Source organism: Scyliorhinus torazame, chromosome 7 (assembly GCF_047496885.1).
Source record: "Scyliorhinus torazame isolate Kashiwa2021f chromosome 7, sScyTor2.1, whole genome shotgun sequence".
NCBI lineage: Eukaryota > Metazoa > Chordata > Chondrichthyes > Carcharhiniformes > Scyliorhinidae > Scyliorhinus > Scyliorhinus torazame.
In genome coordinates, this window is record NC_092713.1 from 19958861 (window position 1) to 19976740 (window position 17880).

Consider the following 17880-nt stretch of genomic DNA (forward strand, 5'->3'; position numbering starts at 1 on the left):
GTTAAAGCAAAAAGATAACAGCAATTCTTTGACACATGGGAACACGTACAAAATCTAGGTCACCATAACCCACGCACTGCGACAGTGCCAAATTCCAATGCCAAGTATGGCACAGAGAGATTGCAAATAAACTTTTGAAACAGAAAAACCTATCTCGCCTCAAAATCTGTCATTCGTTGAAGATCTTGTTTACTGAACAGGTTCTGGTGCTTCCAAAACAAAATGATTAAACGCTTTTTTCTTCGTGTGTCAAACCAATCTGACAGGAAAGTGATTGGTCACAGAGTGGGGCGCATGCGGTCCCATGTGTTGAGCAACTGCTATAAAGGGCAAAGTGAGAGAGAGACTAGTCGCATTTGCCATTTATTATGATGAGGGGCATCATTTTTGCACTGGCGTTCGCTCTTGTGGGTAAGTTTACAAAGCTTCACGTATCGGGGTCCTCAAGAGGGTGCATATTGGAATGACACCAGGGATGAGGGGCTTCCGTTACGAGGACAGAATAGAGAAGCTGGAATTGTTCTCCTTCTGTTTAAGAGATGGTTTAATTTAGGTGGTCAAAAGGGCTTTGGTCGAGTAATGAGGGAGAAGTCGCTTCTTTCTGATGGGAGATTTGGTAAGTTGCGGACACAGATTTAATATCGTTGACGAAAGGACCAGGTGAGGAGATTTTTTTTTTCACAAGAAGTTGGTAGGATCTGGAACGCACGGTTGGAACTGGGAGTGAAAGTCGATTCAACAGTAACTTTCAAAAATAAATCCAGTAAAAATTTGAAAACGAGAAAGATTGCAGAGCTATGGAGAAAGAGCAGGGCAGTGGAGCTAATTGATTGGCTCTTTCAACGCACCGGCATTAGTGTGAAAGTCTGACTAGCCTCTGCTGTCCCGTGCATTTCTAGATTTCGATAAGCATATTCAATTTAATTACTTATGCAAATTATTCAAGTAAGAGAAAAGCAAATTCTTTTGATGGTTTCATGAATGATCTGCTCTTTCTGATTTTGCTTTCTTCATTTCCCACAGGAAGCCAACAATATGGTAAGGATATTTCTCTTCTGGATTTCAAGCGGCTGAAGAATGTCATTTTTGGGGTTACTTCTTAACCTACCACTCACTCCCTTTCCTCACAGAGCCTTCTTTCAGCCACGGCAAGACCTACGTCTATCAGTACGAAGGGGTGATTCTGACCGGCCTGCCTGAAAATGGCTTGGCTAAGGGAGGTCTCAAGATAACCAGCAAAGTGCAAATTGGTTCAGTCGGTCAGAGGAAACATCTACTCAAGGTATGGAGCATGTGAAGAATAGTCGGCTTCCAGGATTTTAATTGTACTAAAATCAAAGGGTAGGTTTGCCACTCCAATTGAAAATCGTGGGTTACAATCACCTCCCGGCATGCGATTCCATATCAGGGCCTCCCATTTGGCTCAGCCATCCCTGAGTTGGTCAACTGAACACAGGAAATGCTGGAAAGGGCGGCACGGTAGCACAGTGGTTATCACTGTTGCTTCACAGCAGCAGGGACCCGGGTTCGATTCCCGGCTTGGGTCACTGTCTGTGCGGAGTCTGCACGTTCTCCCTGTGTCTGCGTGGGTTTCCTCCAGGTGCTCCGGTTTCCTCCCACAATGACGTGCTTGATAGATGAATTGGACATTCTGAATTCTCCCTCAGTGTACCCGAACAGGCGCCGGAATGTGGCGACTAGGGGATTTTCACAGTAACTTCACTGCAGTGTTATGGTGAGCCTATTTGTGACTATAATAAGGATTACTATTATTATTATTACATCAAGTAAGCCTCTGAACCTCCGGGGATGGGTAAATGTGAGAAAAGCGGGTTAACACATGGGTAGCGAAATTTCTCCAGGAAGTGAGAATCACTTGCAAGGCTAACATGGCCCCAACCCTAATTGCCCCTGAGAAGGTAATACTTGGATTACTGCAGTCCATGTTGCCCAGGTACAGAAAATTGATCAAAAGCAAAACATTTAATTGAATTGGCGAAGACGGGTAAGACTGCAAATCTAAAATTCTAATAGAATAACTTTGTTTCTGCCAATCCTACTATTATTATTATTATTATAACGAGGTGGTTGGGAGAGGAAATCTGGGCTACAGTGCCCCCAGCCCCCTAAACAATGCTGAAATTCAAAGGTCAGCCTGCTTATTGTTTCAGACCCTTTCAGGGCAGTTCCATGTCCTCAGAATTCTTTGCACTTCCTTCAGGTTTCCCACAAGTGCATTTTATTGTCACCATTTTCTATTCCACCCTATTATTTAAATAATACTTAATTGTGACCACGACAAATGGTTGTCAAGTTTTGCCAAAGCAAGGATGCGATTTTCAACTTGCTGCTTGAGCATCAAAAGCTGCCAAGTGACATTGTTATGGAAAGCACCCGATGCAGTTGCTATAACGACTCACAAAGACGGCTTTAGGCCCGAATGGTATGTTTAAAAGCTTGCGCCGTAATGTCATGTCTTATTAATTCCCTGAATAACAATTTTATATTTGCCATTGGAGTCGTGAATTGCTTCAATAAAGTCCGAATGTGCTTGGAAGGGCTCATAGATTTTTACAATGCACAAAGAGACCACATGGGCCGTAAGGACTTTGCCTGCTGCTTGAATGAGCTATCCAATTAGCCCGATTGGGGCGTAGCATTCATGTCCCTGGCCCACTAATCCAGAGGCCTAGGCTAATGCTCTGGGGAACGTGGGGTTCAAATCCCACCACTGTAGCTGGTGGAATTCAGAGTCAATTACTAAAATCTGGAATTGAAAACTAGTCTCAGTCATGGCGACCATGGGTCTATCGCCGATTGTGGTAAAACCCCATCTCAATCACTAATGTCCTTCAGGGAAGGAAATATGTCATCCTTACTTGGTCTGTGAGGCTTGTGTGTGACGCCGGGCTTACAAGTTGACGATTGTTTGCCCTCTGAAATGGTCCACCCAGCCACTCAGTTCCTGGGCATTTCGGGCTGGGCAACAAATGATGACTTTGACAACGAATGCCCTCATCCCAGAAAAGAATCAGGAAGCCTCATTTCCCCCTGCTCTTTCCCACAGTCCCATTTTTTTTTTTTACCTTTTGAAATATATTTTAAAATTCCTTCTGAAAGTTACTATTGAACCCACATCCCATCGCTCTATCAGGCACTATCTTCCAGACCTCAGTAACTCAGTGTAAAAACATGCTTCTCATTTCTGCCCTGGTTCTTTTGCTGATTATCTTTCATCTGTGCCCCCTGGTTACTAACTACTTTTACCAATGGAAATACCTTTCCCTACTTACTCTACCAACCCCACTCCTAATTTTGAACGTCTCTACTAAATTTCCCTTTCACCTTCTCTGGCCTAAGCAAAACAATGCCAGCTTCTCTTGTCTCTCCAGGTAATTCTTGGTACCATTCTTGTGTATCTCTGCCCCCCCTCTAAGGTCTTGATTCCCAAGCTAAAGTCCAGTGCCCAGAATTGCCCGACTCAAGCCCTAACCAGTGACTTTTATTGTATTAGTGTAATTTTCCTGCTTTTGTGCCCCGTTCCTCGATCAAGGCAGTGAATCTTGTATTTTTTTATTAATATCTATCGGGTAAGATCTACCCGCTGCGCTGTACCCAAAAGACTGAGCGGCCTGTAGATCCCTCTCGCGAGATGTCGCGATGTGAATCCCGCCCATTGTGGGTGGGATCACTTGTTAGCAAATCTGAATATTGGAGTGAGGCAGCTGGTCATACTCCAAGATGCATTCCTACGATCTAACCCCCTTGTCTTGAAGATCTCAGGAGAATTTTGTTCAGTACTGGTCTCCACAAATGCAAGCGGGCGGAACGGCACTCGTGGGGGTCTCCCAAGGGATTGCAGGCCCCCGGGTGCTTGTCCTCTGGGCAGGGTGACACACTGGCACTGCTGTTGTCACCTGGGCATCTTGGCACTGCCAGCCTGGTACCCTCGCAGTGCCAAGTGGATGCCAGCCTGCGACTACCAAGGTGCCCAGGTGGCACTGCCAGTTGTCAGGGGCACTGCCAGGTTGGCAGTGCCAAGGAGCCAAGTCGGCATTTTTATTGTGCTGCAGATCAGGCTCAGAGTGTCCTGCATGGGTGTAGGGGGGCCTGAGGACCCCCTTGTAGGTGAGTAGGGGCTTTGGGGGGGCTCATGGGTCACAACGGCGGGTTGAGATATCGGGAATCCCGATCAACTTTTACACTGAGGAGTTCCGCTGAGAGGGGCTGCACAGTGCAGCAAACTGGATGAAGTGCAGCCTCGTCAGGGCCTTCCCCACTGAGGCCCCATATCTACCTGAATGGGCATTCAATAGCGTGGCGTTTCCCGGCGCTCAGAGAGCCGAGAAACACTTGGGTGAACGCGCTCGCTACGGGACTCTGTTCCCATTCGGGTAGATCGCCCCACCATCTTTGCATTTCCGTATCCGCAAAAATAAGGCATTGGGTCCACGACGAGCTCTCCCTATTGTCTGGTTCTATTTGAAATCGGCTTCTGAACAAAATCCATGGCCGGGGTTTTCTGGTCCTTCCCGGCGGTGGGATCGTCCAGTCCCACCGATGGTCATCCCTCCCCCAGAGTGTGTCGCCTGTAGGCCGAGGGTGCGGGGCACATAAAACTGCATAGACATCAGCGGGACCAGAAAATCCTACTGTTAGCAAATTGGGGGCGGGGGGGGAACCACCTCCACTGCCGGAATGTACGCTGCAGTGGAGAGGGGTGCCGGGGGGGGGGGGGGGGGGGGGGGGGCGGTGTTGGAGAGGGTGGGAGGGGAGAATATTATGTCCTCCCTGTTTGTTGGTTGGGCCACAGCAAACAGCGACTAACTATAGCAGAGCAGGCTCGATGCCCTATGTACTGATAGGGTTCTTGGACATCTATGAGGCCTATCTACACAAAGGGCTTAAATGCCTCTTTGAAGCTGCCTCCAGGAACACCAGGGTTGCCAACTATGATTAACTGTAGGAGGTTCCATCACATGATTTTCCCCAATGCACCCACCATACGGAAGAAAATGGGAAAAATAAAAAAAGTATTTCTAAATGTCCTGATGGTTTTTCTCCAGGGTTTGCACACAGCAGTGATCTGGAGATTGATCTCTGATTCCTGGAGACACCAGGCCAATCCTGGAGGGTTGGCAACTCCATGGGACACCCGAATATCGATATTGGAGACATTTCAAGCAGGCTTGGGACGCGGGACGTAGGCTGACAAAATGATTCCATTTTGCCCCTCCCCCGCTGGCCGTAACCATGATGAATCCTTAATGTTTGACGCTAAATTCTCTCGGCAGCAGTTTGCTACCCGATCACCGTGACAGAGGTCTCGATGGTTGCAAACGTACGGTAAAACTGCCGGTTAAAAGCGTGGAGCCAACTCTGTGTTTTATAGATTCCCCACATCCCCGCGGCAGGGTAGCACAGTGGTTAACACTGTTGCTTCACAGCGACAGGGACGCGGGTTCGATTCCCGGCTTGGGTCACAGTCTGTGCGGAGTCTGCACGTTCTCCCCGTGTCTGCGCGGGTTTCCTCCGGATGCTCCGGGTTTCCTCCCGCAAGCCCCGAAAGACGCGCTGTTAGGTGAATTGGACATTCTCAATTCTCCCTCGGTGTACCCGAACAGGCGCCGGAGTGTGGCGACTAGGGGCTTTTCACAGTAACTTCACTGCAGTATTAATGTAAGCCTACTTGTGACACGAACAATGATTAATTAATTAATTATTAATTAATAATTAATAAATCTCATTTGTAATCATCTAAACATAATAACTCCTAAAAATGCTGGTCGATGGTCTCTGAAAGCCGTTTCTTTTAAATGTTAATTCTTTGCTCTTCCATCCTCAAGATTATCTCACCTCAAATTCAAGAGTACAGCGGGATTTGGCCAAATGCTCAATTCATCCCAGCTCGGAAGCTAACTCGAAAGCTGAACGCACAACTGAGCAAGCCTATTGAGTTTGACTACAGCCATGGCCGAGTGGGAAATATATACGCCCAGGCAGACCTGCCAGAAAATATCCTCAACATCTACAGGGGCATCCTGAATATGTTGCAGATCAGTATTAAAAAGTCGCAGAATATTTACGAGTTGCAAGAGGTATGTCAGTTTTTTTTAAATGGCATTTATTCTTGAGGTGTGGATCTCACTTGCAGAGCGTGTACCTGCTGCCCATGGGTGGCACGGTGGCACAGTGCTTAGCACTGCCGCCTCACGGCGCCAGGGACCCGGGTTCAATTCTGACCTTGGGTTGCTCTCTGTGTAGAGTTTGTATGTTCTCCCCCTGTCTGCGTGTGTTTCGTCCAGTTTCCTCCCAGAGTCCAAGGCAGGTTAGGTGGATTGGCCATGCTAAATTGCACCCTTATGTTCAAAGGTCAGGTGGGGTTGCAGGGAGTGGGCCTAGGTTAGGGTGCTCTTTTGGAGGGCCGGTGCAGACTCGACGTGACAAATGGTCTCCTTTGTACCGTCGGGATTCTATGATCCCTTGACACCCCTGAAAAGGTCGTGGTGAGCTGCCTTCTAGAACTGCTGCCGCCTACCTGGTGAATTTGCTTTCACAAAGGCATTTGGGAGCGAGTTCCAGGATTTTGACCGAGTAACGATGAAGGAACGGCAATATGTATCCAAATTAGGATTGGGACGGGACTTGGAGATTAGGTGAAGGCGATAGTGTTCCCAGCTATCTTCTGCTTTTGTCCTTCTGGATCATGGAGTTTACAGGGTTAAAAGGTGCTGTCAATGAAGCCTCGGCAAGTTGCTGTGGTCATCCAGTTATCAGTGCACACTGTAGCCACAATGTGACTGAGTGGAGGGAGCGAATGTCTGAGGTAGTGCAGGGCTGACATGAGCAGAGTGCTATATCCTGGATGGTGTCAAACTTCTTGAGCATTACTGCAGCTGCACTCATCCAGTCAAGTGGAGAGAATGGCATCATACACCTGACTTGTGCCTTGTAGATGGTGCCAATGCTTTGGGGAGTCATGAGGTAAGTTGGTTGCTGTGGAATACCTAGCCTCAACTTCACTAGTCACTATTGAGAACAAAGAACAAAGAACAATACAGCCCAGGAACAAGCCCTTCGGCCCTCCAAGCCTGTATGGGCCTATAGTTTCCAGGATTATCCATGCTACCTTGCTTAAACAGCGGAACCACATTAGCTATTCTCCAGTCCTCTGGAATCTCACCTGTAGCCAATGAGGATACAAAGATGTCAGTCAAGGCCCCAACAGTTTCCTCCCTTGCTTCCCTCAGTATTCTGGGGTAAATCCCATCTGGCCCAGGAGACTTATCTATCTTAATGTCTTTTAAAACACCCAATACCTCCTCCTTTCTGATGTCAACATGGTTCAGACTGTCCACACACCCTACCCAGGAAGTATCTTCCACAAAGTCCCTTGTGGTGAACACTGATGCAAAGTACTCATTTAGTACTTCGGCCATTTCCTCTGGCTCAACATATAGATTTCCCCCACTGTCCTTAAGTGGTCCAATCTTTTCCCTGGCCACCCTCTTGCTTTTTACATATGAATAAAAAGCTTTGGAATACACCTTAATCCTATTTGCCAAGGATTTTCATGACCCCTTCTAGCTCTCCTAATTTCCCACTTCAGTACCTTCCTACGTTCTTTATCCCCCTCAAGGGTTTTGACTGTCCCCACCCTGCTAGACCTTACAAAAGCCTCCTTTTTCTTTTTGACGAGGTTCGCAATATCCCTCGTTATCCAAGGCTCCCTAAACTTCCCATACTTATCCTTCGTTCTCTCAGGAACGTGACTTTCCTGAATCCTAATCAACTGTCGCTTCTTGAAAGACTCCCACATGTCCGATGTTGATTTACCCTCCAACTGCCGCACCCAATCCAAATTCTTCAATTCCTGTCCAATGTTATCGTAATTTGCCTTTCCTCAGTTTTGCACCTTAACCCGAGGGTTACCCTCATCCCTGTCCAAAAGTACCCTAAAACTTACTGAATTGTGGTCACTACTCCCCAAATGTTCCCCTACTGAAAGGTCAACCACCTGTCCAGGCTCATTCCCCAATGCCAGATCCAGTACTGCCCCCTCCCTAGTTAGACTATGGACATAAGAAGGGAGTGGTGAGCTGAATTCTTGCTATACAATAGTCTGTGTGGTGTAGGTACTCCTGTAATTAGAAAGGGAGCTGTGGAATTTGGACCCAGCGACAATAGAGGAATGGTTATGTGGTTTCAAGTTAGGATTTCTGTGAGTCTTGAAGGGGCACGGTAGCACAGTGGTTAGCACTGTTGCTTCACAGCACCAGGGACCCGGGCTCGATTCCCGGTTTGGGTCACTGTCTGTGCAGAGTCTGCACGTTCTCCCCGTGTCTGCGTGGGTTTCCTCCGGGTGCTCCGGTTTCCTCCCACAAGTCCTGAAAGACGTGCTTGTCAGGTAATTTGGACATTCTGAATTCTCCCTCTGTGTACCCGAACAGGCGCCGGAATGTGGCGACGAGGAGCTTTTCACAGTAACATCACAATGGATGATAATGGTATAGTGTAGGTTAGATGGCTTTTTGTTTCGGTGCAACATCGTGGGCCGAAGGGCCTGTACTGCGCTGTATTGTTCTATGTTCTATGTTCTAACATCATTGGAGTGTTAATGTAAGCCTACTTGTGACACTAATAAAGATTATTATTATGATTACTTGGAGGTGATGGTGTTCCCTGGCTGACTTTGTCCTTCCAGGTGATGGGGTTTGCCGATTATGCAATCTGTAGTGTAACAGAATGTTTGCGACATTTCTTTCCTTGTTGTATTGTACGTGCACCGATCACGCCTGCGCTTCTGCCTAGAATGGAGTGGAAGGCATCTGCCACGCAAGCTATGTAATTCAGGAAAACAAGAAGAGTGGGATTGTCACAGTCACAAAATCCAAGGATCTGAACAAGTGCCAGGAGAAAATCTTCGAGAACCAGAGTTCAGCTTATACTCAGCTCTGTGAAACCTGCCAGCTGGTAAATGCATAAATTATATTTCCAGTTGAAAACGATCAAATGAGGAGAGAAATCAGTTACATATTTGCAACATTTAAATGATCTATCTCATCAGTAATAGCTCGATGCGTCATGAGTTCGATGATTGCACGTTCAAGTCCCACTCCAAAGGATGTTTTTTTAAATTAATTCAAGGGATATAGGAGCCGCTGGTTAGGCCAGCATTCATTGCCCATCTCTAATTGCCCTTGAGAAGGTAGTGGTCAGCTGACTTCTTCAACTGCTGCAGTCGATGTGGTGTCGGTACACCCAACGTGCTGTTAGGGAGGAATTCCAGCATTTTGACCCAGTGCCGATGTATTTCCAAGTGGGGTGAGTAACCTGGAGGTTCCCCTCCAGGTGGCGGTGTTCCCATATATCTGCTGCCCTTGTCCTTCTAGATGGCAGAGATCGTTTGTTTGGAAGGTGCTGCCTAAGGAGCCTTGGTGAGATCCTGCATTGCACATAATCCAGGCTGACATCATACTGGGAGAGTGCAGAACTGTCAAAGGTGCCACCTTCCAGATGAGATGTTTAACTGAGGCTCCATCTGCCCCCTCAGATGGATGTGAGAGATTCCATGGCACCATTTTGAAGAAGGCAGGGGGAGTTAGCCTTGGTTTCCTGGCCAATACTTAACCCTCAATCAACATCACAAAAGCAGATTTATCTGGAGATTTTCTATAGCTGTTTCTGGGATCTTTTGCACAAATTGGAAGTCGCATTTTCCACAAAGGTTAGCGCTTTCAGACCTCCCGGGCTGGTGAAAGATGTTGTATAAATGCCAGTTCTTCTTTTCTCATTTCGGCCGCAATCATCTCCCAATGAAACGGTGTGAGTAGAAAGGTCAAACAAGCATGTTCAGCATTTGTACATTAAAATCAGAAAAAAACCATTCTCTGCACTGAAGTGAATGTGAAAGGATTGAACACAGTTTACTACATGGAAAGGCTTTTTTAACATCTACTTCAAATTCTTGGACATATTCCGTGAAGCTTTGTCAGCCCCTCTCGTTTGCTCTATCCGCCTCTCTATCTCTCCTTACTCGGCTGCAAACTTTCCATTCTTTCCACTTTATTGGTATTGCTATAATCTATCTTCTTTCTTTTCTCCTCTTTTTCCCTTCTTCATCCTTACTGTATCAATGTTGAAGTTAGATGGATGATTCCACATTTGATGTATGCAAAGGAGCGTACGTGTTACGACACCCTGGGTGATTGCATGGTCAAGTCCAGCCTCACAGACTCCGGAGTTCCACTTTAATAATTTGTGTATTTTTCTGAGATCGCGGCCTCTTTACACGCACCGGATTTGTAAAGAATACATATTGGTAAGAATGGAACAATTGTCTGCTGATCTTACCATTTCCCAAACCCCGTCCACCCTCCACCCAGACACACACAATAAATCATACAGTGGGGGTAGGGAAAGGATTGAAAATAACAAGGGTTAAAAGGGCCTGAGATGGTTCTTGGCTACTGAGGTGGCGGTCTTTGCAGTCGGCAATCTTTCACGGACGCGAAGAGTTGCAATCATCAGTTGGTTAGGATCTTCTAATGGCTGGCTTCAAATAGAACCAGCAGGCTGCAGAATTCTCTCTGAGGAGTCACTTCCATTTGACTGACTTCAGTCTCACACTGTCGGTTCCCCTCAGGTATGTGCAATTCTAGCCTGAGTCCACCAGATGGAGTATCAGCCTCACTGAGTTGAAACTACAGTTCTCAACATGAGGGTTTTAAGTGGACTTTTAAACAGCCCCTCTCCTTGCTCTGAACCCTCAGGAAGAATCCAACAGGAGATAGAGAATGTGGAGCACTGCCTTCATAGTTCTTAATCAGGATAGAAATGTCTACCTGCCCACAGCTCCTCTCATAGGTCACTTTCACAGGCTAGCTGGAAACATTTAAATCGCCAGGCCTTTCAAACCGAGTTTTACTTTCACCGACCTGGCTGGAGACATTTAAGGCAGAAGTTACTTCCCCAGGCTGGCTGGGAGCATTCAAATTTCCAGGATGCAAGCTGATAGAGAGAGAGAGAGTGTCTTGCTCTGTGCTGCATTCCAAGTCTGCACAGAACTGAGAGACAAAATGGAGCTGGCCTGTCGCCCAGCAACCCTCTGACAAGCTCCACCAACCCCAAACGAGAACAGAAGGTGCGCCAGAATCCCAGAGGCACCGACTGGCTGCTTGCCAAGTCCATCAATACGATATCATGGGCAATGCCACAGAGCCTCAAGGGAGAGGCCTGGGCCCACACATTAGACCAGGGGGTTTTCCAGTTTGACCGAAGTCTGCAGTTAAGAAGCAAACTTTGCAATGTTGCAGGGACAGGGATTAAAAAGAGAAACACGAAACAGACAAGGATTGCGCCAGTTCCTTACATAAGGTACAAGTCCCAGAATAGAAAGTTTGTCCAATGTCTGGGACAATTAGCCATCACCAAAACCACCCCCAAAAAATTAGCGATCAGATCATCCCAGTCCTTGCCCTTTGTGAGCACTTGCTGTGCCCAAACTGGCACCCCTGTTTCCCTACATTTTACCTTTATCTACCCATCCAAAGTAGTTCATTATTGTTGAGACACAGTAGTGGGAGGGGTCCTAAATGGTGAAAATTGCAATAAAAATGCAAAGATTTCCTTGAAGCAGAATTTGAAATTCTTCATGTCCCTCAGTTTCTCTTTTCTTCCACAATCTCCAGCTTTTAAACCCAAGTTTGGCATCATCTGATCATGCACCTTGATTTGATGCATCTTCTCTCTTAAACGATGATGGCCTTCTGTGTTACGAGCATTGATCCCTTTTCCCTTGGTTTATCCGGAGCAAGTATTTCGAACATCTCAGTAACAATTGTCTGCCATGTCTAAACACTTTCAAAAAGACCGTACCTCTCCCCTGTGTTTCCATCACCCTCGGGAATAAGGGGACCAGTTTAGCTCAGTTGCCTGGGCAGCTAGTTCGCGATGCCGAACAAGGCCAGCAGCGCAGGTTCAATTCCCGTACCACCTGAGGCTATTCATGAAGGCCCCACCTTTTGACCTTGCTCTTCGCCTGAGTTGTGTTGATCCTCGGGTTAAATCACCACTAGTCAGCTCCCCTTTTCAATGGGGAAAGGACTATGGTGACTTTATTTTACTTTTAGAATAAAAATGGACCTGATTCTTTCTGATGTAGTTCTAGTGGAGGTCACTTTGATTGCGTTTGATAGTGTAAAAGAGGTGATAGGGAATAGGCAACCCAGGTAGCTCGCCCTATTTGTTTTACTCACATTGAAGTCGATGTATATACATTTTAGCGAATCACACAAAGTCATAGATAAGATGCTGCTATGCACGTAGGTTTCTTTTTCAAATGTTTCCCTGTAGTCCTCAGATTAACCCAGGGTCACTGATGTGGTGGGCAATGGAGGCAATAGAGTTTGCCACAAGTACTGGCTCCCAATATGACCTCTTCTTCCCAGTCAACTTTCTGTAGATGGAAAGAGACTTAAGAAGAGGCAACAATAATCAGATATCTTCTGCTCTCTCTTCTGATGTAGAAAGGTAAGAACCTGCGGAGTGTCTCCACCTACTCATATGCTATCAGAAATACGGAAGGCGAGGCAGTGATTATCGAAGTCGTAAGTAAAGAGACACATCAATTCACACCATTTAATGAACTTGATGGTGCCGCCATCACAGAGTCCAGGTAATTCCTCTTTTCGAATGTGCATGCATCTACAGAAAGTTCTAATTTTTGTATAATCGTTTCCTTCACTGCAGGTTATTTATCTTCTGTTGTGTTTTCCCCCATTCTCTTTCCGGAAGGCTTAGGGCGGGGTCCTCCCATATTCTTTCAAAGTGTGACTGAAACCCGGCATGTAGCACTCCAGCTGCACCGACCACTTTTCGCTCCAGATCTTCAGCCCCTTTAAAGGAAGAAAAATGGATGGCAGGGTTTTCACTGCCAGTCTGATGGGGTGGGGCCTGATGGAGCCAGCTCAACAGAGATCAGGGCGCCACCTTGACTCCCCCTGCCCTCCTCCGCAATCATCGGGATCTCTCTCGCTCTCCCCCCACCCCCACCTACAACCATCAGAATCTCTCTCCCCCTGCCTCAATCATGAGGATCTCTCCTCAATAAGCTCTCTCTTCCCTCGCTCCACCACTGCAGAAGTATCACCGGCATTTCCCCCCCCCCCACCTCCCCACCGTTGCTCGCTCCCCCTCTTCCCATGCCTGAAAGTTCCTCCTGCAATGGCCTCAGTGCACTCCCCCCACCCCCTCTCTCTCTCTCTCTCTCTCTCTCTCTCCCGCCCCCCCCCCCCTCCCCACCACATATAACAGGAAACAAACACCATGTAGCTCCCCAGAAGGCCCACCCCGGGCAATGTCGGAGCTACTAAGTTGACACTCCCAGGTTGGCACTACCAAGGTGGCCCAACATGTCCCTTCATCCCTGGGGGCTATACTTACCTTTGCGCCACTGTGGGAAACCCACTCGTCTGAATCTTATTTTTACAAAATTGTTGTAAACCTCATCGATGTGAGTCGACGTGAGGGGAGATCAAGTGGTGCGGTGGGGGGGGGGGGGGGGGCGGGGTCTAGCTAGTCATATTGAAATTTATTTAAATCCATTAAAATGAGGTTCTCGCCCTCTGTGGGCATGAACCTCATGATATCACTGGCGAGGGGAAAATCGGGAAACGTGAACTCTCCGGAGAGAATCGCATTTCCCAATTCTCTCCGGATTTTCCGCCAGCGTCGCGTTCTCTGACAGCAGGCTGAGAATCTCCCTCATTGTTTACAAGCTCGCTGCGTCAGCTAGCCTCTGGTACCCCATGAGGTAGCTATTCATCTTCCATGGGTCTTGGAAATGAGTTTAGTAAGACTCTTTGTCCTCACACACTGAACTATCCCGACCTCCACTCAATCTCACCAGGAAGTGTAATCTTGCCTACCATTGGGTTGCATGTCTTTCCGTGAAAGGTTGTTATTAATAATAATCTTTATTGTCACAATTAGGCTTACATTAACACTGCAATGGAGTTACTGTGAAAAGCCCCCAGTCGCCACACTCCGGCGCCTGATTGGGTACACTGAGGGAGAATTCAGAATGTCTAAATTACCTAACAAGCACGTCTTTTGGGATTTGTGGGAGGAAACCGGAGCACCCGGAGAAAACACACACACACACGGGGAGAATGTGCAGATTCCACACAGACAGTGACCCAGCCGGGAATCGAACCTGGGACCCTGTGAAGCCACAGTGCTAACCACTGTGCTCCCGTGAAGTGAAAACCACAACCCACCCCCCCCCCCCCCACCCCCCTCCGACCCCCCCTAACTTGCACGTGCCAAGCTCAGATTTAGCCCCTTCTGAGATCAGCTCGGGCAGCACGGTAGCATTGTGGATAGCACAATTGCTTCACAGCTCCAGGGTCCCAGGTTCGATTCCGGCTTGGGTCACTGTCTGTGCGGAGTCTGCACATCCTCACCGTGTGTGCGTGGGTTTCATCCAGGTGCTGCGGTTTCCTCCCACAGTCCAAAGATGTGCAGGTTAGGTGGATTGACCATGATAAATTGCCCTTAGTGTCCAAAATTGCCCTTAGTGTTGGGTGGGGTTACTGGGTTATGGGGATAGGGTGGAGGTGTTGACCTTGGGTGGGGTGCTCTTTCCAAGAGCCGGTGCAGACTCGATGGGCCGAATGGCCTCCTTCTGCACTGTAAATTCAATGATAATTATGCTGAACCTTTATAAATCACAGGATATCCTTGGTTGCAGTGTTGTGTTCAGTTCTGGGGACCTCACTTTAGTAAGAATACACCAAGGCCGTGTAAAGAGTGCAGAGATCTGCTGGATTGCTTTGTGCTTTAGAATGCTTGGACAGCAGGCTTCTCTCTGCCATTAACACCAAGATGCGCTGAGACCTGTACATTCCCAGCCAGGACTATTCGGATCATCCAGTAAGTTTCCATCGTTTCGCCATGAGTTTCCACCCAACAGGGTGGGTGATGGAAATTGCTCTTCGTGGTGGCCGGTTGTCCCCATTGACTCAATGCTTCTCAAAACGCTTCAAATTCTGTAAATTAACTTTCCTTTCGTCTTGGAACTAGGCAGCACCTCGTCTTCTTGGAAAGCAAAGAGCAGTCGCCACCCGTGCCAACCGAGCACCTGGCGAAGCGGGGAACTCTGCGGTATCAGTTTTCCAATGAACTGCAGCAGATGCCCATGCAGTTGACCAGACCTTCGAATAACGACACTAATAAGGTACATCTGGCAGTCATTCCTATATCAATGTTGGACCTTGGTACCTTTATCACTGGTGAGATGAAATCGCCTTGTTTTTATGTCCGAATCCGAACATGTTCTCACTCCAAACATGTTTACTGTGGTTCTATTTGAATTAGTTGAATTATTTGATCTGTAACCCTGCTGTCCTTATCCCAACCCACACCAAGTCCCATTCACTGATGGATTTTCTGAACTCCATTGGCCCCCAGACTAAAGATGGGCGAGATTCTCCTGTCCCCCAGCCGTGCGTTTCTCGGCTGTGCGCCGTTCGCTGGAGGCGGGATTCTATCTTCCCACCACTGTCAAAACGGGAAACCACCCCACATCGCCGGAAACCTGCTGGGGGGGGGGGGATGCGCTGCCAACGGGAAAACTGAATCGCAACCACCAGAAAATTCCCGCCAATGTCTTGCTTCCACCATTCTTATCCTTGTATTCAGATCCCTCGTTGGCCTCGCTCCTCCCTATCTCTGTAATCTGAACCAGCCCCACAAGATCCCTCTCCCCTTCCAATTCCCGCCTCTTGTGCAACCCGCTTTTCCCACCCCAAACAAGGAGCACGTTGGCCGGGAATATCACTGAAAAGGGAGACATATCACTACAGATTTCTGTCTTGCACTCATTCCGTCAAATGCAAGAACAACAAATTTCAAACAGTCACTACAGGAGGATAGCGTGCCGACTGGCCGAGGATTTCACATGGAGAAAACAGGAGAGAACAATTGTAATTCCAAAAGATGCAAGGCTTGAATATATATCTTTTGTTTCCGAGACTGGGTCCCTGCTTATAAACTTATGAATGTGTGTCAGTTCCAGCAAGTGTAAATGAGCCACATTATTAGTTCAACTTATTGGGCTAGATTCTCCGCCCCGCAGCGCCACATTTCTATTTCACCCTGCCGGCGGGATGCTCCATTACGCCGGCCGGCCAATGGGGTTTCCCATTGTGGGGCAGCCCCACGCCGTCGGGAAACACCCGGGCTGCCGGCAAAACGGAGCATCCCACTGGAGAATCCAACCCATTATCTTCAACTGGTTGTTAGTGTAGCCATTAGCGCACTCAGCATTGTTCAGCAAGTGCTGCCCAATCGCAGAATCACATCTAACAGTAGACATTTTCTTGTGGGTTTTACAGGCACATACTGGTTGGGTACAGTCTCCTGTCATGTAAATATAACCTTTTCTCCTTTAATATAAATTGTCTTGATTGTTTGAAATGTGACATTCTTGCATTTGTCTCCCTTTCCAGCATAATCCAAGTTCTGTATTACCAATCAATATCAAAATGGATACGCAAAAAGAATCACAGAATTGCAGAATTGATGTCGTGCAGAAGGAGGCTATTTGGCCCATTGTGTTACTACCGGCTCTCCAAACGAGCGTCATGTCTTAGTGCCATTCCCCGGCCTTTTCCCCGTACCCCTGCACATTTTTCTATTCAAATAATCAGCAAAAGCCCCTTGAATGCCTCAATTGAACCTGCCTCCACCACACTTCCAGGCAGTGCATCTGGGCCCAAACCATCTTTTACAAGTGGGGGCAGTTTCTCCCTGTCTACGCTGTCCAACCCCCTCATGATGTTGAACATCTCGATCAAATCTCCTCTCAGCTTTCTTCACTCCAAGGAGAAAAGTCGCCACCTCTCCAATCTATCTTCATAACTGAAGTTTCTCATCCATTCTTGTAAACCTCTTCTGCACTCTCTCCAATGCAGATCTACATCCTTCTGGGGGCGGGCCGGTTTAGCTCAGTTGGCTAGACAGCTGGTTCAGGATGCTGAGCGAGGCCAGCGGCGCAGGTTCAATTCCTGCACTGGCTGGGGTTATCCATAAAGGCCCCGCCTTCTCGACCTTGCCCTCCCCTGAGGTGTGGTGACCCTTAGCTTAAATCACCACCAGTCAGCTCTCTCTCCTCAAAGGGGAAAGCAACCTATGGTCATCTGGGACTAAGGCAACATTACTTACTTGCTTCTAGCTCACATCCTTCTCCACCGACTCTTTTGGTGGCGGGTCACCATCTGACACATCCTGCCGACGACGATTTATTTTCCACCAAGGTTCTTTAACGTCAGAAAAGGGGTTTGATAGATTTTGCTCCTAACTCAGCAACTCTACATGCAAGGCTTCTGTTCTGAAGCCTTCTGGCTGAATGCAGTCCAGTTAATCTTGCCGTGCAAGAGAACAGCTGGGAGCTGAGGCAAGAGTGGGTCTCCAAGGATTCTTGCCTCACAATCTGCCCAAGGCCATGAATGGAAACGCACGGTGACAGCCAAGTCCCACAAGCTTGATGTGAATTTGGCATGTAAGGTAATAGTAATGGTCAGAGTAAAGGAGTTACTACTGAGGGAACTAACAACAGGATGATCAATGAGTTTGTTTTCGAAATGTAATTCCTGTGTGTTATATTACATGCAGAGGAATCAGTACCTAAAGGAAAGGACATAAAACGATAAATATTTTATCTAAAAGAAGTTTTGAAAAGAGTATTGATTTGGGAAAATGATTTGTTTGGCCTGCACAATTAAACACAGCCAACATGTGACAAATGACAGGTTCCCAACAAAAAGCCATCCCAGAATCTTATTCCTCAGCCAAGTCCAAGAGTCTTTACTACAGAAT

General features: G+C 47.5%; 1 protein-coding gene across 2 annotated transcripts in view; it reads left to right on the plus strand.

Annotated features, from left to right (window-relative positions):
* The first annotated feature begins 1136 nt into the window (after positions 1-1136).
* The window catches only part of vtg3 (vitellogenin 3, phosvitinless), a 121346-nt gene continuing 104602 nt past the window's right edge, over positions 1137-17880 (plus strand). Inside the window, exons 1-5 of one of the 2 annotated variants that reach the window (XM_072510373.1) lie at positions 1137-1282; positions 5847-6098; positions 8812-8973; positions 12528-12676; positions 15085-15238. In XM_072510373.1, the coding sequence (XP_072366474.1) occupies positions 6048-6098; positions 8812-8973; positions 12528-12676; positions 15085-15238 (516 nt within the window). In that variant the 5' untranslated portion in view covers positions 1137-1282; positions 5847-6047. Of the gene's footprint in view, positions 1283-5846; positions 6099-8811; positions 8974-12527; positions 12677-15084; positions 15239-17880 lie in introns of those variants that run through there. The other variant, XM_072510374.1, reaches the window with a different exon arrangement.